The 19,327-nt window shown below is 36.1% G+C and overlaps 1 protein-coding gene across 7 annotated transcripts in view; it reads right to left on the bottom strand.

Annotated features, from left to right (window-relative positions):
• LOC124132153 (disco-interacting protein 2-like) overlaps positions 1-19,327 on the bottom strand; it is a 100,688-nt gene that overhangs the window by 47,323 nt on the left and 34,038 nt on the right. For 6 of the 7 annotated variants that reach the window (XM_046495877.2, XM_046495876.2, XM_046495881.2 and 3 more), the window contains exons 2-4: positions 12,573-12,647; positions 11,231-11,320; positions 8,894-9,019 (exon numbers count right to left, since the gene is read on the bottom strand). In XM_046495877.2, coding sequence (XP_046351833.1) covers positions 8,894-9,019; positions 11,231-11,320; positions 12,573-12,647 — 291 coding nt within the window. The remainder of the gene's footprint in view (positions 1-8,893; positions 9,020-11,230; positions 11,321-12,572; positions 12,648-19,327) is intronic. The other variant, XM_046495883.2, reaches the window with a different exon arrangement.

The raw sequence follows: 19,327 nt of genomic DNA, 5'->3' as shown, positions 1-19,327 counted from the left end.
CTTATTTTACAACATAGATGGGCAGTGTTTGCCTTGTAATTATAAGATTATTTGTCAAGATTATCCATGAACAAAGACGCCGTCATACATGCTTGGCGACTTGATGCTTGATCAACTCGTGTAAACAAAACTAACTAAGCACACTCAATGCAGAACTTGGGGTGAACTTAGAAGTATTGTCTAAATCTAGTGCACAATTATATTGTTTGTTGTGAGCTTTGGTGTATATATATATATATATATATATGTCATTGTTTCAGTGAACCTGACATGACCATATACTCCATGTTTAGATAAAAATGTGTCACTTTATTAATGCAGGGCTAGATATTACAAGTGCCGCCATGCACTTTTCATCAAAAGTACTCATGTTAATTTTGATTTCATGTGTTGACAATATTAAACTGTGAAATGAGAGAGTTTTCCCATTAGTTGCATGTTCTACTATCGCAAAATGACTTCCTGTTGTAAAACATTATTCAGTGATTTCCATTGACTGTTATTTTCAGATGAAATGGTTACGGTTGCATGAAACACATTTGAATATATACATGTCTGTCCGTATTTTGGCGGAATATCACAAATAATAGTTAAGTCTTGCGTTTCAAACGGAAGTGGTTATTTGTGTTGACTGTTGTGAAAACCTTGCAGACGATAACTATATGTCATGATAATTGTGTAATATAGACAGGGCACACCTTTAAGTAACCTCTTAAAAGTACAGTAAGCCATATGCCATGTTTGACAGTGTGACATAAGAAAGGATTACTTCTGGTCTGACAATCATGACTATTGACCCACATATAGTTTTTCAAAACTGAAAGTACCGGTAGTTAATATACCAGTTAGAAAAATTAATATTGAACTCAAAATTTGAAATATGGTCCACATGTTTTGAAATGTCAATTGATCTGTTAACCAAGTAATTAATAACATGCCTTATCTACAAAACTGCATTATGCTTCACAGACATTTATGAACGAGGAAAACTTCACCTCAACTGATGCAAGTACTGGATTAGGTTTCACATATGGCAATTGTCCTATGTTAATAGTAGCCTGCTGTTGAGATCTTACGCATATTTTAAAGAAATCAATCTTTATGATAAAATGTAGATATTAATTTGAAGTCATTGTATTACCTGGAAAGTTATATTTGATTATAAATTTGTGATCTTCAGCATCATAATTACTGATTTTGTTTCTATATGATAGGAACAGCTGCAAGATTGGGCAGCATTATCACTCACTCAGTCACTCACTACCTTGGATAGTTTGCCTACATGATACCACTATTAATATGAGTGGTGAGGATACAGGCTACCATACCTGGCAATGAATATTTCACCTGCACTAGTCACCACCACTATAAATATAATCAGTTCTATCCCAAGTAGACCATATTGCTGACCGAGGAACTATCAGATTCTTTGAAAGCCTTTGGTATATTAGACTCTTTTTCACTTCTTATGCATCTATATATACATATTTCATGTTGACAATTATATCTTCCACAGTGTTATGATATTTCATGTAAATATATTTGTATCGGAGAGGTCTTCAAATAGGCATTGTGCCTGCTGATCAATCCATTTAGAAGAAAACAAAATATTGTTTAAACCACTATCCAAATCTGTGTCCACATAAGTATGATTGTAGATAAAATCCCAAATCCAAATTTCAGCTGAATCAAACAGTTTTACACTGGCCTATTTACAATGGGTAACCATTGTTTCAATCTAGACTGAAACAGTCTATTTTCTAGTTTATATAAATTAATATCCATTTTTCAAATTGTGATCTAATTTGGATATAAATATAATCAAGGTTTGATACATAATTATACAGTTACATTTCAGTTTGGATTAATATTTCACCCTAATGTGGTCTTTGGCGATAATGGGCAAATTTGTCGTTTAATTTGTTCAATCATCATCCAGGGGGCACTTCCTAAAACTGTTACTATTTACAAAAATAAAAGGATGAGATATTTTCAAATACTGGTCTTCTATCAACAAGCAAATGTTTACAGAGAACTCACACAACCATAAGGAATTCAGGAGACAATGACAAAAATCGTCTTCATCAAGAGACCTAGAATATTGACGCACATCATGCACCATTAAATCTGCCCTAATATTTACAGACCACTGTCAACAAGTATCCAGATAATACATTATTTTGTTTCAACAAAAATTATAAATGAATTGTGACACATTTGGACATATTTTCAAGGTTTTACTTACAAAATGGTATTCCCATCTCCAAATTCCTCTTCAACACTAACGCAGACAATTTTCTAACCGAACGGTATGGTAAACGAACAAGTTTACCAAGAAAGGAGCAAATCCTTACAAACATTTACAATGAGGCCATTTTGGGTCAGGGCAAAAGAAAATGTTCCTAGATCAATACAAAACAAGTCTTTCTCTGTGTGGCAGCTCTTCAGTTTACTAGATCGTGGTTTCGTCTTCGTATTACATGCTATTAGCCATATTAACATCAAACAGTGACTACATCTCCCATAGGTGGGGATACAACGCTCTCTGACATCTCAACTGTTGACGAAAGGTTGGAGAGAAATGTTTTTTATAACTATAAACATTTACTTTCATTTAAAACGGAAGGACACAAAGGTGTCTAATTGATTAATGGGGCATTATCAAGTCTGAGGGGGCAACAACTCTGTGTTTTGTTACGGAAGTTGTATGTGCATAGATATTTATTTCATCTAAACAAGAACTGGTGAATAATGAATTTATTGATATATCCGATCAAACAGATCTTTATTATCCTCACTGATCTCATTCTCTTAAATTAATATAATAATCTGTTTCTGATCATGATACTGAATAATTGTTACACTGGAGAAGTGAAATGAAAGAGTGACGAAATGCATTTAAACAACAACATATTAACACAGAGGGAAAATTTATTTGAGGAGCTTGTTTAGGTCAAATAATTTGATATGAGAGAATGCATTAGCATTTTATACCAGATGAAGTCAGGGAGGCTACCAATGTTACCAGGAGAACCAGTCTTGGAGAGGGAAAGCAACAATCAAGCCCAATCAGGTAGAACAACACAGTAGAATTGTGGTGCTAATCCATGTACTATCCTCATTGACCAGCCATTGTGACCACACAATCCACACTTCAGTTATTCAAGTAGTAGGGACCTATCCTCACAGGGCTATCATTGTGTGTGTGACACCAGGTAATTCCCGTCACTCAAGTAGTGGGGACCTATCCTCACAGGGCTATTATTGTGTGTGTGACACCAGGTAATTCCAGCCACTCAAGTAGTGGGGACCTATCCTCACAGGGCCATCATTGTGTGTGTGACACCAGGTAAATCCAGCCACTCAAGTAGTGGGGACCTATCCTCACAGGGCCATCATTGTGTGTGTGACACCAGGTTATTCCAGCCACTCAAGTAGTGGGGACCTATCCTCATAGGGCTATCGTTGTGTGATACAAGTTCATTTCCATAATATATTATTATATATACAGTGTTAGAAATTCAATTTGATAGTGGGACATTTGTGGTTTTCTGCTTTAGTGTTTTACACTAGAGACAACTTAATCTTTGATTGTCAACAATAGGATCAGGTTTAGGACCCTATCACTTTCACCTTAATCTTGAATACGGACCTATAAAATTATAAAAGATTCCAATTAATCAATCACCTGACACTAATAAGCCCTATATAATTGATTTGGAAAAGGTTTGGATTTTATCACTGAACATTGGTCATAATCAGCTTGTTCCAACCTATCAATCATTTCTATTGCTATCTTTCTCCACAAGGCATGATGTCACATATGGACACCTATAACTGATCTTTGCATCAGTAAAGGGGTAACCCATCAGTCATCTATCCCAACTGGTGATTGGATTATCATTAACTTGACTAACATTTCCTATGTTATTTACATCAGCCTTTAACTTGCATCTGCACTAATTTAAAGGCCTGAAAATCTAGCTCCCCCTATCAGGTCCTGTGTCTAATGATTACATGAGTGAATTGTTCATGACGGGGGCACCAGAAATGAGCTTCACCACATTGTATCATGAACATTATTTTGTTTGTTGTTTAACACTGCAGTAATACAGCTACATGATGAGGGCATGTAAATAATTGAGTGTGGACCGGACATTTACATGCAGTATCAAGCAGCATTCCATGTCATCGGGGTACAAGGACACCCAATCAACCATGTCACCAAGCCTTATCATTCAATCCATTAACTTTTCTATCATAGCCATCAAAGGTTGCTGGGAACCAATCACAACCTGAACAACTTATTGTTTGTAGTCTTAGCCAAAAGCTTCTTTTTTTCTGAAATTTGTTTTATTTATAATGACCTCTCCCTCTCAAGTTTAAACCAAAATATACTATGGATGGCCTAACATATACTTCAGGGAGTGACAGGGTTTTACTTGACTTAGAAAACTGGAGGTCTAGGTGATTCCAATGATTAATTTCAAGGGTCCTAACAGGAAAAATGAGGATCCTGTAAAGTAATGAAATGGTGTATTGTCCTGTACTGAAAGATTTGATAATTACTTTATTACAGAATCTTTATAATCCGCGTGAAGAATTTGGTACAACGAATATTACAGATGGAAGCACAATATTTCTTTCTGCACCCATTCTTTTCATTTCTGCATCCTGTAAAACCCTGGACTGTGCCCTGACAATATCATAATTGACCTAACGTCTATATATCTTAATAATACTGTTTAAACTATGGCACATACATACACGGTATGTATGGAAATACAAATCTCGAACTAATATGAACTTCCCTGAAAGTGACATGTCCAACAAGAAGTGTCCCCTGCTGCCTGGCACATCAGCTTGTGTGGAGATAGCCAAAAGCACACTGATCAATACTTGAGAAAACTACACACAGGGCACCAGGACTTGATTGGGCACACACCTAACACACATAGCAGAATATACTGTCAACACTTTGTTTGAGGTCTCCCTTCACGGAGGCTAAGCTATCTACATCCACATTCTTAAAGAGATTAGATTAGTTTTTTTCTATGATAAGATTACTGACTGAACATATTACAAATCAAGGAGAGACATTGATGCTACATCACAAATGCATTTTTTAGCTGGGTAATAATCACATTAACAAACTCATCAATGAACATACAATGTGCTCAACTATTAATCAAGCAAATTAATAGATATTTCTTTTGCCTCAAAATGTCAAATACCATACAAAAATCATTGCCTTGTGTTTGGTTACCGATCTTGTTTAAGGCTTTCGACTCTCCACATTATATTGTTGGGCAGAAACTAAGAACATGCCAGTATTGCTCAGCTAGTCAAGACTTACATGTTACCCCTGCCAGGCCATAAGCACATTGTCAGACAGGACATTTAGCCAATATCAATTTCAGATGAAAAAATTGAAGGATAAAAATAAAGGTTTTCTCATGCATGAGACAGACTTTATTGTTATTTGGCCTATCACACACAAAGGTGTCTAAATCTTCCCAGGTGTCTAAATCAATATTTTCCCAGATGTTAATATTTTATTTAACAGATCATTTTGCCCAACATCTGCATTATCAGTACAATCACATTTTGCTCCATTAAGTATTCAAGAAGAAATCTCAAGCCTAATGCCAACATCACATTAATAAGACCATGTTAAGTAAGTCACAAAGAGGTAGTAAATTTCAGATTCTAACTAATTCCTTCAATGTATTGATTAGTTCCATACAAAAACAAAGACATCTGTTAAAGCATCCCACAGCACATGCTTTCAAATCAAATGACAAACAGTTAAAATATAAATTCCCAAACAATTCAGATGATCAGTTACCACTAGGACATTTGCTGAAGATCACAAAATATTTTTCACACCAGAGTGAAAATCTACTGTCTCCAAATAACAGGAATCAATGTTTGCAACTTTAAAGATTCTTCAATGAGTGACCTTCACCTCCGACCTTATTCAGACAAATTGATTCAATGACACCAACCCACGAATGCAAAACAGTTAGCTCTCAAGAAATTCAATTGATTTGATCAAGTCAAGCACTATGTGCCAAGTTCTTTTGAATGTACACAGTTCTTAGCATCATTTTCAGAAGTTTTAAGTGTTTTCATTTTATCATTAACATTTATCATCATTATTATTAGCTAAGCTTAATAGACCGAAATTAATAATAATATCAACAATCTTATGCTTGTCATAAGTAACTACTGGTAAGTGGATCGGGTGGTCAGGCTCAGCGCATGTCATCATATCCCAATTGCAAGCTCGATGCTGATGATATCAAGCACTCTATTGTTTGGTCCAGCTTTTGTTATACAGACCACTGTCATATTACTGGAATCCTGTTGAGCGCAGTGTTATACAACAAACAAAAACAAATAAATACAAGACAGAACATCATTTTACTAGACTCAGGTTGCAGACTGGTGGCTACAGTTGCAGACTGGTCAAACAAAACAAATCTTCAAAATAAGGAAACTGAGTAATTCTGATCAAATAAAGTATAGTTCTCAAATCACATTAAAAAATAAAATTGCTTGATACAGATTACAAAAATTATGTTTGATGTGTACCTATTCACTACCAAAGTAACTGTGATGTGGAGTTTGCCTGATATTTCTGCTCTGAATTAGGTCTCAAGCTACCAAAGGTATGAGATACTTTTTAAATCCAATAAGACCAGCATAAGTGAGTGAGTAGGGTTTTATGCCAACAATATTTTGGTGATATCATAATATGTTAACTTCATGTTATGCAAGTCAGACATTCAAATTTAGGTGAAAGTCAAAAGCACAGGTATGGTGCTGACAAACTTAGAAACACAATTAGAGTAAATGTGTGTTGAACCAAAATCTAAGTTTTCTGGCACGACTAAGGGATGTAATCTCTGAACATCGAAATGCAGCATCAAAAATGGCAAGGCCACCCTTCCCCCAGGACCTCACTAGCAATGATCCATGCAGTCAAGTGACACACTGTCAGGCCAAGTCACACACTGTGATCAACCAATCCTTCTTTCAGTGAGTGAGTGAGTATGGTTTTACGCTGCTTTTAGCAATATTCCAGCAATACCATGGCGGGGGCACCAGAAATGAGCTCCACACATTGTACCCATGTGGGGAATCGAACCCGTGTCTTCAGCGTGAAGAGCAAACGCTTTAACCACTGGCCTTCCCCACCGCCGCCCTCATTTTAGTTCCTTCTTACAACTTGCATGGTGTGCTGTGGACCTCTTCTGACCCAGAATCACCACAGGTTGGCCTATGGTAGGTGTGCAGTTGATCCATGTGCCACTGCTTACTTACATATTTCAGATATGTTAAACACCATGTTTTTGTAAAGACCATATTTTTTACTTAGTGTGTGAGTGTGATCGATACTTGTATCCGAGAAGTAAAAAATCATGATCCTTATTTAGGCTGGATATTATTTTGAACTAATCACTAAAAGGATTTAATCAACAGTGATCAATAAGAACAAAAGAATCTAAAAACTATTTTTGTACAGCCTTAATTTCACACAAAACATATTAGATCTACTTTTCAAAATATAATCCATGCAATAAAACATATCCTCTTTTCCCCAACATTCTAATAAAATGTTCAAAACTCTAGAGGTTAAGAAAAACTACCATTTGAAAACATTATATGAAAATATCCAATCACACAATGTATGTGCAATGCATTCTCCAATTCAATGAATAGAGTTGCCTGTGAAATATGCCATTCATCTGCAAGTAGGTTGCAATAACTTCATTGCCTTACAATCAATACTTTCTCTTTGAGGAAGGCATAATAGAGTTAGTTTGCGCCATGGCTTATATCTGTGAGACATGTGGCACAACAAATAGCAGTGTCACTAATCACGTGTTATTCATGGCCACACTCACTGTCAAAGGCTGCTTCATTTCACAAAAGTGCAAGGCAGGAAGTACTACACTTTTAAAATCATTACAAATACATTATAAAGTTTGACAGGAAAAGCTGGACAATCACTGTAAACATTATCTTATCATAGTCTTTAGAATGAAACAAAATTCCTTCTTTGGGTGTGCTCTGATCATAAATTCTAGCCTGTCACCAGCTATCTGCATGCTGGCATCCGGATACATTGGGTTGAGTTTTTTAGAAATATTCCAGGCATATGATGGTGCTGGGATACAAAAATGGGCTCAGCAGGTATTACTATAAAATGATACAAGAATATAGACGGTGATGTGTAACATGGCTTCATATTGAATTAAAATACTCCAAGTTTTAGTTGGGCCTCTCTTCTCCCCCTTGGTGATGGACACAAGTTTGTATGTGTTACATTGCATATTGATGTGATGCTACAGCCGAGACAGATATAGTGTATCGTTACAGCCCATTGGACAACTGAGGTGATGTGAAGTTTCACAAGATATTTGGTCATTTGATGCATCGCTTCCAACAAAAGTACATACTGAATGACTCAAGCGTGAAATTAATAAAAAATTATGTTCACCTCACATAAACAGGGCTTGCTTTTGATTTAAAGATTCAGGTCAATCCCTAGGGATGTGAGAATACAACATGACTGCACACTGATCTGTAATGGCATGAGCATGTGTATCAGCGTACTCATTATTACATCATTGTTATATTCTTAATTCTGTTACCATGGTTATGTTGTATATTGTAAACACAGGTTAATTCTAGTGTTCATTAGGGGGGTGCTTGGGTCTTTGAGGTTTGGTGCAACATAATTTGAATATAAGAGCCCCAAATTCTGTGCCTAGTCCTCCTGTCTGGAGCAGTTAACCTGATGGACCTGGCTGACCAGTACCTAGCTGGTTGTCTCCCCTCTAGAGCAGTTACTGGGGAAACTGAAAGACTGTTTGAAAATTACCTCCATGTCTCTCTCTCCTCTGCTGGCCATGGTAGTTGACCGATGTCCGTTTAGACGGCAATGGCATCACAGGAACACGCTTATTATGCATCGCCAAAGCCTGCATCACAGCCTCTGTTCGAATCTCTGCAATGGCACACCATACAATAGAAAACCATTCACACAGACTATACCAGGACAGCACACTGTAAGACAAAGACCAAGCAGACAGACCATAAGCAGGGTCTTCAATGAACCATGCTGAACATCAGCAATAAGCTCTCCACACATAGATCTAACATCATAAATAAGTCAACTTCAAAACCATGTACAAATAGAATTTAACATAGGTTTATTTTTTCTGTTGGTTGTCTGGTCTTTAATGAAGAAGATACCATAATCTCCATAATAAGCACCGCAGGTGCTCAGAAAATTGACAAAGTGAGATGCTTAATGTGTTAAATTTGTTGTCAGTGATCAAGCAGTAGTGAAAAAACTATAATGTTTTAAAAAATAGCTACTAAGCATAAATATATCCATTCTACACTGCTGTTTTCTGTTAAAAATCTGTGATAAAAGAAAATATGGACAGTCATGAAAATTTTGGTCTTGGTAGGGGAAGCTTATAATCATGATAATGATTACTTACGGACTGGTCGAGAAGTTGGTCAGGGGCGCTCATTGGAGCAGGGTAATACATTGAATATGGTAAGTCCCATACAAATTATCTGAGTCTCCTACAAGACATTTAAGAATGCAATGTTAACTCTGTTAAAATTTATCCCTTAGCAAATAAGTAAGTGAATTGGGTATAAATCACGGCTAGTCAGCTTATTGTGGGAGGAAATCCACAAAATCATCCAACATGTCAACAGTGAACAATGAACTGACTAAATAATAAATATTTCACCCTAACTCGTGAAGAGTTATCTCCCTTCCTACAGACTAGAATGGGAGCAGTAACATGGAGAATACATGTGTATATATATTAAGGCCAAAGCTGAATGTAGATTGGCAGCTGAACACCCACAACCACATACATGTACAAGATGATGACATTGTTTAGGTAGCATGCACAAGAATGATGATCAAAATGAAGTAAGAAGTCAATTAATCTTGTAGATCTATGTAATCTAAGTAAAATGTGTACCCATTGAACAACATGTTTATCTCTTCCTTCCTGCACATGTCAATTACTAACATCCAACATTCATACAATCTATTTGTTAGTTGATTGAAGAAAAAGGGACAGAAAAGTTTCATATTCAATAAAAAAACATGTCTCAACTTTTTATATCACTTATATCCATACATAAATTTGACAAAATTCAGAGTTATTGTCACAAAGATGGATGATATTAGTACAATACAAAACAACATGAACACTTCATCACCAAAAATTTTAAAACAGGCTATGTAATAATTATCAAGTTATCAATCACATCAAATCAAAAATCATTTCCAGAAAATCTGAAATTTAAATTCAAAATTCAGTATTTGGTTTAAAGTTCTAATATCCCCCAAAGTGAACATTTCAGTTTTTATTCAGCCAGTAATGACCAGAATGTTTCACACATTTTTGTTGCAATCAATGAAAACCAAATGAGAACAAAGTGTTAATTTCAACAAGAAATACCAACATTTCAACAGTCAACACCCACACACATAGTTTCCATGGCATCTCACTAAATATCAACTACCAATCTCAGTGTCTGTCTCTAAAGCCACACACACACAAGCAAGATGGAGGCTCTTAAATACCTTAATACTGTCTTGTTGTTAAGTTTTATTTAAAGTTGCAAATATGTATCAGTATCTTCAATATCAAATTGAATTTCATATTTTGACAAATGCTCTCAACTTTGAGATTTAATTTGTGTCTTATTTAAGCCATTCTTCCATAAACAAAAGTTGACAGGACAAACGTAAACAACAATAAATGAGGACAATAGTTTTTGTTTGAAATAAACATATACCAAGAATTGCTATTTACACATAAATGTTTAGTATTTGGCCCAATGTGTTAATACTCAAAGTAAACTGAAACATACTTCAAAGTTCTAGTAATTTGCCACATAGCAATTAGTTGTTAGATAATTGAAAAATCAATGCCGTTCAATGAAGAGAACATGAAACGTATTCTGTCCAAATCTAAAAGTGTTAGAATGTCTGTCATGACCTTAGAAATGACTAAAACATATAGTTGCCTATTTATTTGAACAAATTCAGAAACTGAGAAAATACCAATTTCCCTTCAACCAATGACATTAAAGTTTTCACACTAGCTATACATTACATCAGTATTCATACTAGTACGCTAGCATTGATACTAGTAACAACAGGTGCCTCCCTGCTTACCGGAATGATATCGATTATCTTCTCGAGTTAAGCGACGTTGAGCTTTACGTTGTGCTGCTGTTGAGGGGCTTGGAGCGCTAGGCCCCTGGCCTACAAAAATTCAGGAAAAGTTTTCAGTTAAATCAATCTGTGACAAAACTGAAAAGAAACTCTCTTTATTCAGCTTGATAATCAACTGGCATCTAACTCTTGACGTACCTCAAACCTAGGCCTGTCTCTGCAGATACAGTATGCAGGGATGTTATTACAGACGTACGGAGTATCAGGAGGTACAGTGCCATAAGAAAGTCCTCAAAGGTAGTTAAATAACTGAACAAAGAAATACATTCTTTAAAAACATATATCTTCCAATAAGTAAGAATTTGGTTATCTTTTTCCTTTGAATGGTAATGACGAGAGATAGAATCCACATTTGAAATCCTATTTAAAAAATCACAAACTTTCCTACGAAACCAATAGAAAATATTTACTATAAATTCAAACTTAAAATGCTATTTTTTCTTAAACAAACTGTACATAATTGTAAAAAAATATCGGTAAAAACCATGTTGTGACATCTCTGTATAAATATTCTCCATCTTTCTTTATCTGAAAAGAGAAAGACCAATATCTCCTCCCTGTACACTTGACACTACTGTAAGAATCCAGTAATCCTGGCACTGATGATGAGATGACACTGAAAGGATGGGGTGGAGCCACAGCTATGTACCAGCTAGAGTGTCGGCATGCCCCGTGCATGCAAGGCAGATGTTTACAGGAACTGTACACAACATGCATTTACACTGGACTTAGCACTATTCACACTATTCAAATTTGTCATCAAAGAATCATCCTCTTCTATTAACTCAGAAATTTGTTTCATCCAAGGGATTATTTCATAAATTTTCCTTCTGAAAACTGTAGGAGTACAATATTGCTATAATCTAATGCTTCAAACAGTTATTACAACACGATTTAGTCACAGATGTCAATTAAGAAAACAGTTGAAATACATCAAGAGCAATTACACAAAATCTGCATAAAAAATAACCAAATAATTACTGTATATGCAGAAAGTGTGATATTGTCCAACATGTGATAGGATAGTTTCATTCTTCTATAAAACTGACAGTTTCTTCCAATGATTTGTGGTGACTGATTAGCTAGTATCAGTTCTGAAGTCACGCAGGAAGCAATGAAGCATTATTTTCCCTGCTAAAAGTAAACCAAAAATTAAAAAAAATGGAAATTGTTATTAGTACAGAAATTACAGGAAATATTAAATAACAAGAAAGGGAAGTGAACTGCGGCAGTACTGGGATTAGCAGTGGCGGCGGCAGCAACAGCGTGCAACGAAACCTACCTGGAGGCTGCTGTTTCATATATGGTGTGAGGAGACGAGTCTTCTTCTTCTCATAACCTTTCCGTGTGATGTCACCTGAAACAGGACATGACAGTAGTTGGATATTGGCCTGTAAACAACTGCACATTTCATATCAGCATCATGTATTTTCCTAACAACATTTCTGTGTCGTGTTTTGTTTTGTTTTTTCACTGTTGGTTTTGCGGTGTATGCGTTTGTTGTTAAACGGCGCACTCTGCAATATTCCAGCTATATGACAAACCAAACAATCAAGTGATTGAGCTACAATATACGCCATATTTTGGCACATTGACACGATCATTGACACAATCAACCTAGTCACTGAGCCGGACCAACCAATCCATTTACTCACTTCTTACGACCAGCTCAAGTTGCACGGGACCCATTGCCACGGGTTCCCAATTTAGTTTGTCTCTTAGACTAGACAATGGCATGCTGGGGACACATTCTCCCTCATGTCTCCACATGCTTTTGCTGTACATGTATTCAGATTCTTTTGCTGTGTGGATATATGTTCATATCATCAAGTGTCTTATGGGCGAGTTCTCATTTTAAAACCTCAATTAATAAAAATCTATATAAGCACACTAAATTGTACTGAAAATGATATTAAGAGCTATGTTTGGCCAACAATGGGTATTATCTCACCTCCATGTCACAATGTTGGGATCTGACTGTTTCAGGTGATCTTCATAAAATATTATGTATTACACCTTGGAGGGAAATCAGTTTCTGAGCAGTAGCACAAATCCTTTTACCCCGCCACATAGAAAAAGGCTGCACATGGATTTCCATACATAAATCCCTTATAACTTATATCCTGCTATGAAGTAAAAAGATGCACATTGCATACGAGTCCATAAAAGTCCCGTGACACAGCACAAATTAACCTCAGCTCAATCGAACAGCTGGTTTCTATCAATTTTCAATTTGTTTTAATTCTTTTGCAATAGCAGATTGTAGCATGTCAGTAAGATAAATTCATCATAGCATTATCACTCTGGGTTTATGTGTTTTTTTGAAACAGTCATTTTATACAAGCCATGGGATGCATAGAACCACAAATACCCTTCACGATACTACTATAGTGAGCACCTAAAAAGGGCATAAGTCTCAAGCCATTTGTTAGTCATAGCAAGTTGCATTCAAATCAAACCAGTGACCACCCACTTGTTTGTCTTCTAACTGACAATCTATGTGTCAATCAGTCTGGCTGTTAATTAGAACCCTAATTACACAAAGACAATGTCTCATTTCATACATGGCAGCAATAATTCCAATGTTGGGACCAAGACTTAGATGATCAACAAACTGTGGAGCACAGTCCCCTTCTAAACCCACTGAGCCACCCATGCCCCCTTAACACGTTTAGCTCAGTTCATTGACTGACGTTTGGGGGGGAATGTTCTACAGATTTCTTTTCAAATTTGGTACTGAAATAGAAGAATGTTCTATCTGAAGTTGACAAAGTCATAGAAATGTCCTAATGCTATTTTTCTCTGATCTTACACAACTAAACTGCACGCAATAATGTAATAAACTGTTATGTTTCTTTCAACACAAGGCATAATGATTCAGACTACAGGACTTGTGCTAGTTTCTACACATTTTCAAAGATTAACTCCAAATATATCTAACATGAATGCAATATTTTCACTTAACATTTCAGACAAAGGGTACAAATTTCTGTATTGACATTGTGTCAACATCAGAGGGCAAAACTAAACTTCCTGCCCACCTCAACCACATACGGAAACCATCAGTCTTGTATGAATGTCTACTGTGAAATTTCTAATGAATAATTTTTGATTAGATATCTTTGATATGATGCAGGACAAAGCAATGGCGGCAATCAATAACACCTACTTCTCAAATATCACAAGTCTCATCATAGAATCAACTGGAAGACATCACGAAAAGAACCCTTTCAAGTCCCAGAAGTTGAATTACAACTCAGGTGTTAAGCATGTTAAGAGCAATGGGTGAAGTTCTTCTGGTTATCACTGATCATGATATGAATACAATTAATCAGAGCTAATCGATTAATCGATCAATAACATATTTAATCACATTACTGAAGTATCTACCAACACAAGACCTTTTGGTAATGTGTATGCATGTGCAGACTGACCTGAGAAGTCATACATTTAAAATCTGTGTAACTGAAATAGCCTATCACTAAGTACCAGCAGGACAACTATCATCAATATTGCCTCATGTGCTGGATATATTATAACATGAAACATTCTTAATTTATCAGAAACAGAGAGACATAGGTGTGAACCAGTACCTAATTTGAAGGATACACAGTTGAACAGTTGAACACACACATATGCACTAATACAAACAAAAGTTTAGTGAATTTAAACACATCCTCTGATAAAATTGTATTTGTTTGAATACAACATTTTCATATTAACATCTACTATCAGTATACATTGTGTAAGTGCATTAACTTTGTGCATAACTGAGGTGTAAAATTATACAGGCAATAATTCACATAGTAAACATGGTAAACATGCTATTAATGGACACCCAGCCCTGATTTTAAAATAACTGTTGTTGTATTATTATTATTATTATTATTATTATTATGTGCCAAATCAAATGGCAACATTATTATCCCGGTCAAAGGATCTGAATGTGCACTAGATTTTCATTATGAGCTCCCTGGGCAGTATGGAACCCAAGCTGCCTGTGAGGTGCCCAAAGGTAAACAGTCACATAACCATCTCATCCTACTGGGTACAACTTCACTTCAAAACTGTTAATCATCTTTGTCATCATTACTATGGACAACAATTTCTCTTACACATATAAGTAAAACTGTTGATTTTGTACAAAAGTAATTCAAAAGTGAACTGGCCCACAGAAATAGTCCTGCACAACAGCTTTTACTGGTTTCTTGTTAAGTTCCATTGAGAGTGTTAAGTTCCAGCAGAGTGACACTGACATACAGGTTGTGGCAATTTTGTGTTGGGGGTTAGAATGCATTTAATGTACTATTCTGGCACTTTGGTAATAAAATCTAAATATGTCATTTCATACTGGATCACTCAACACTTATAATGAAAGTGGGTGTTCAAATACATGGATTTTTGAATAACAACAAAAGACAATTTGTCAAAAATTCATACCAGCAGGATCAGGTAAGTCTTGTTTGTTGTTCAAACTTGAAATTAAAGTATTAACTCAGAAAAGCTAATTTTTATTTTAAGAATTTGCTTTTACCAATATCTTGCACTTAATATCATTAACATGATTAAGAAACTGTTGACAAGAATTTGATGACTGATTGAGATTTTCCAAAACTTTCTCATGAAGGAAGGTAGGCAGAAGAAGCATACATTTGACTCACTGGTGCTTGATAGTCGAAATGAATTACTATTCAAGTAGGTAACACAAATAAATACAACCCAACACTTGAGACCTAGCAATATACATTGCCGGTGGCTTCGTCTGGTATAAGGATGTCAACCTGCAGCATATTGTAATATCATTAACATTCAGACTCGATTAGTTCCACTTCACACAGGAGCCATAGGGAATGAATCGAAAACTGATCTAGTTAGGTTCCATGTCCAGCACAATGTGTGGACCGAAAGGGATGGGTAACAGGAGGGAGAGCGGAGGTACAGGTGCTGTCGGAGATTTCAGCCACTAGTCTAGTACAATACTAACAAGAGTCATCCGAAGATGACATATCCCCCCCCCCCCCGACGTGGCATGTCGGTAAACTGTGTGTACCTTCAAATGTATTTAGATTGGCAAACAAATCTTTTTCCTTGATGCCAAAACCAGAAATATAATGAAGGTTATCAAATATCGGTTCATGTAGCTCACTTTCTGATGATCTCATGAAATTGTAATAACAATAACTTCGCAGATTCGCATATGAATAGCTCTGTAGTAGCCTCATGACACAAAGGCATAAAGAGAATGTACTAGGTTATGTAGCTCACATCATATATAGTATATGATATCGGTAAATCGTACACCTTAGAATCATATGTCAGGGGCTACAAATTAAAAAGATTAAAAACTATAAATAACAAACTGCACTACTAATGAACATGATTGATATGTGCAAAAAGTTTGGTGAATCTCTGTCACATGGTTTAGAAGATATGCTCCAGGCGAGTACATTACCCTAAGTTCATCAATTTTCAATTTAAATTGAAAAAAGAAAAAAAAAGAAAAAATCTTTTAATAGAAAAGGCACCACTGAATAACCTGCTTGATAGGTGTAAAAACTTTTGAGAAGCTAAGTTGTATGGTTCGGGAGATATGGTCCGGACAAGAGCACTACCCTCAAATTTCCTAAGTTCATCATATTTCCATGGAAACGACAAAAATATAAAATTCTAAAAATCTCTAAATAGCAAAAGGCACTTCTACTGAGCCTGATTGGTAAGTGTACCAAGTTTTGTGAAGTTAGGTTGTATGGTTTAGGAAATATGTTCCGGACAAGAGCACTACCCTCAAATTTCCTAAGTTCATCATATTTCCATGGAAACGACAAAAATAAAAAATTCTAAAAATATCTAAATAGCAAAAGGCACTACTACTGAGCCTGATTGGTAAGTGTACCAAGTTTTGTGAAGCTAGGTTGTATGGTTTAGGAAATATGCTCCGGACAAACAATGATTACAGACGGACAGACAGACGGACATACTGATGGCTATATCCCCCCCCGTCATTAAATCAAAATGTCTGGCACTGCCTGATTATGCTGATAGGTGTATCACTGTTAATACATTGTGATAGAAGTGAGTGAGTTGGGTCTATTGCTGCTTTGTACAGGATTTTTATTCTATCACAGCGAGTTATGTTGATGTTGGAGGCAGCCTGATGTGAAGCAGGTCTTAGATGTTTTCAACTTTCATGAAGCCCACTAGCATGGACATTGTCAAACCTAGAAACATAGGCAGGGTGAACTGGGATTCAAACCAACAATCATAGGTTTTTGGCACACACATTGAAATATGGCGCCTCAGATGTCTGAGTCCCCCTGTTAAGCCAGGTTCAATATATCCTTGTATCTGACAACTGGAACATGTACAATGTAGACAATAAATCTCTCCGCATACAAATATCCTCCATGATCACTGGTGGGCACAACACATTAGTTGTACCTTCCTTCCTCTCCACAGTGGCTGCAGATGCCTGGCTCAATGTCTCTGCCTGCTCACCTCACTTCTGTTGAAGCCTTTACATGTACACAATAGTTACTTGAATATACATGGCACTAAAATGTACACTGATCTGTGAATCTCCATTTCAACGGGACACTATTATTGAGCTCATCAAGTCACAGTGTAGTCATGTTATCATGGCTATCATCCCTAAGTGTTTGTTTTGCTCATTTCAGCTGTGTATCAACAGGTCTTCACAATTTAATCAGGATAAAAACTCATCACCTTTAAACAGGATTTCCTTCCATTCAGGAATTCTATATCACTGTCACTGTCACTGAAATTGAGTTGAACTTTTTGATTTAATCATGTTAATTGTTTGGTTTATGAATAATTTATATTAAAACCTTAAGGTTAGTGGTAACCAAATATTTTATTATATTTTACAAACCCATTTCATAAAGTGACCTAAAGTACATGCTTACAAGTATCATTGTTTGGAAAAAAGTTAAAAAAGAGTTCTGAAAGAAATGTATGTGGTGTTTGGAGTTCTCAAATGACATGTAAAACGTTAGAGGAATTACTGCTAACACAGATTACTTTTTAGTTTTGTTCGTATGTTGATAATAATAACAGACTCAGGTGGATATTTTTTATACCTTGATATTTATGAAAACACTTTATATTACAGGTATAAATCAAAATTTCAAACCAGAATCCAAGTGAATGGACAGTAAGAGCGATCAGACAATTAAAAAAAAGCTTACTAACAACTTTCCCTTTCACTATCTTCTCCCTCCACTGCATCCCTGCAGCCTCACTCCAGCTGACTGTCTACAGTTCAGGCCATCATCGCTGACTCATTACCTATATCCTAGCCGATCTCCACCTACACCAAGCCAAGATACTTGCCCAGGCAACAGAATCACAAAAATGTCTGACCAATTACCAATTCCCTTTCCATCCATCCCATTCACCTTACACTACATGCACTACAGGGTGAGAAGTTTTTAAAAAATTATTTCCACTAGTCCATAAAAATGATCTGCAACAAGAGTGCTATCTACCTAATGGTAAAAGCGGTAGCCCACAAAGGAACATCCCTGGGAATTTATCTAAATGCTGAGAGGTCAAACATTCGGTCCTAAGTCTGCAGCATATGTCAGTGAAAATTCCAAATTAAAAATGTCCTCATGTTAACATAGTTGCAACTAATGTCATGACTGTCTAGAGGTAATTTGCAATTCACTGACAACAGGACCTGAATACTGAACAAAGAGGAAGAGGTTCAAATGGTTAGTTTTACTACGAGTGTTATTGCACTTGAAGCAATGTTGAAATTATACCTCAGAATTTAGGAAAAATAAGACCACAACAATCGGCATCAACACACAACCCTCAGCATCAACACACAACAACTGGCCAACTGGCATTAACACACAACCCTCAGAATCAACACAAAACCCTCAGAATCAACACACAACCCTCCACATCAACAAACAACCCTCCACATCAAAACACAACCCTCCACATCAACACACAACAATCATCAACACACAACACTCCACATCAACAAACAACCCTCCACATAAACACACA

The sequence above is a fragment of the Haliotis rufescens genome, unplaced genomic scaffold (genome assembly GCF_023055435.1).
Source record: "Haliotis rufescens isolate VD_foot unplaced genomic scaffold, xgHalRufe1.0.p SCAF_4, whole genome shotgun sequence".
NCBI classification, from domain to species: domain Eukaryota; kingdom Metazoa; phylum Mollusca; class Gastropoda; order Lepetellida; family Haliotidae; genus Haliotis; species Haliotis rufescens.
This window is presented reverse-complemented; position numbering and strand designations above follow the sequence as displayed.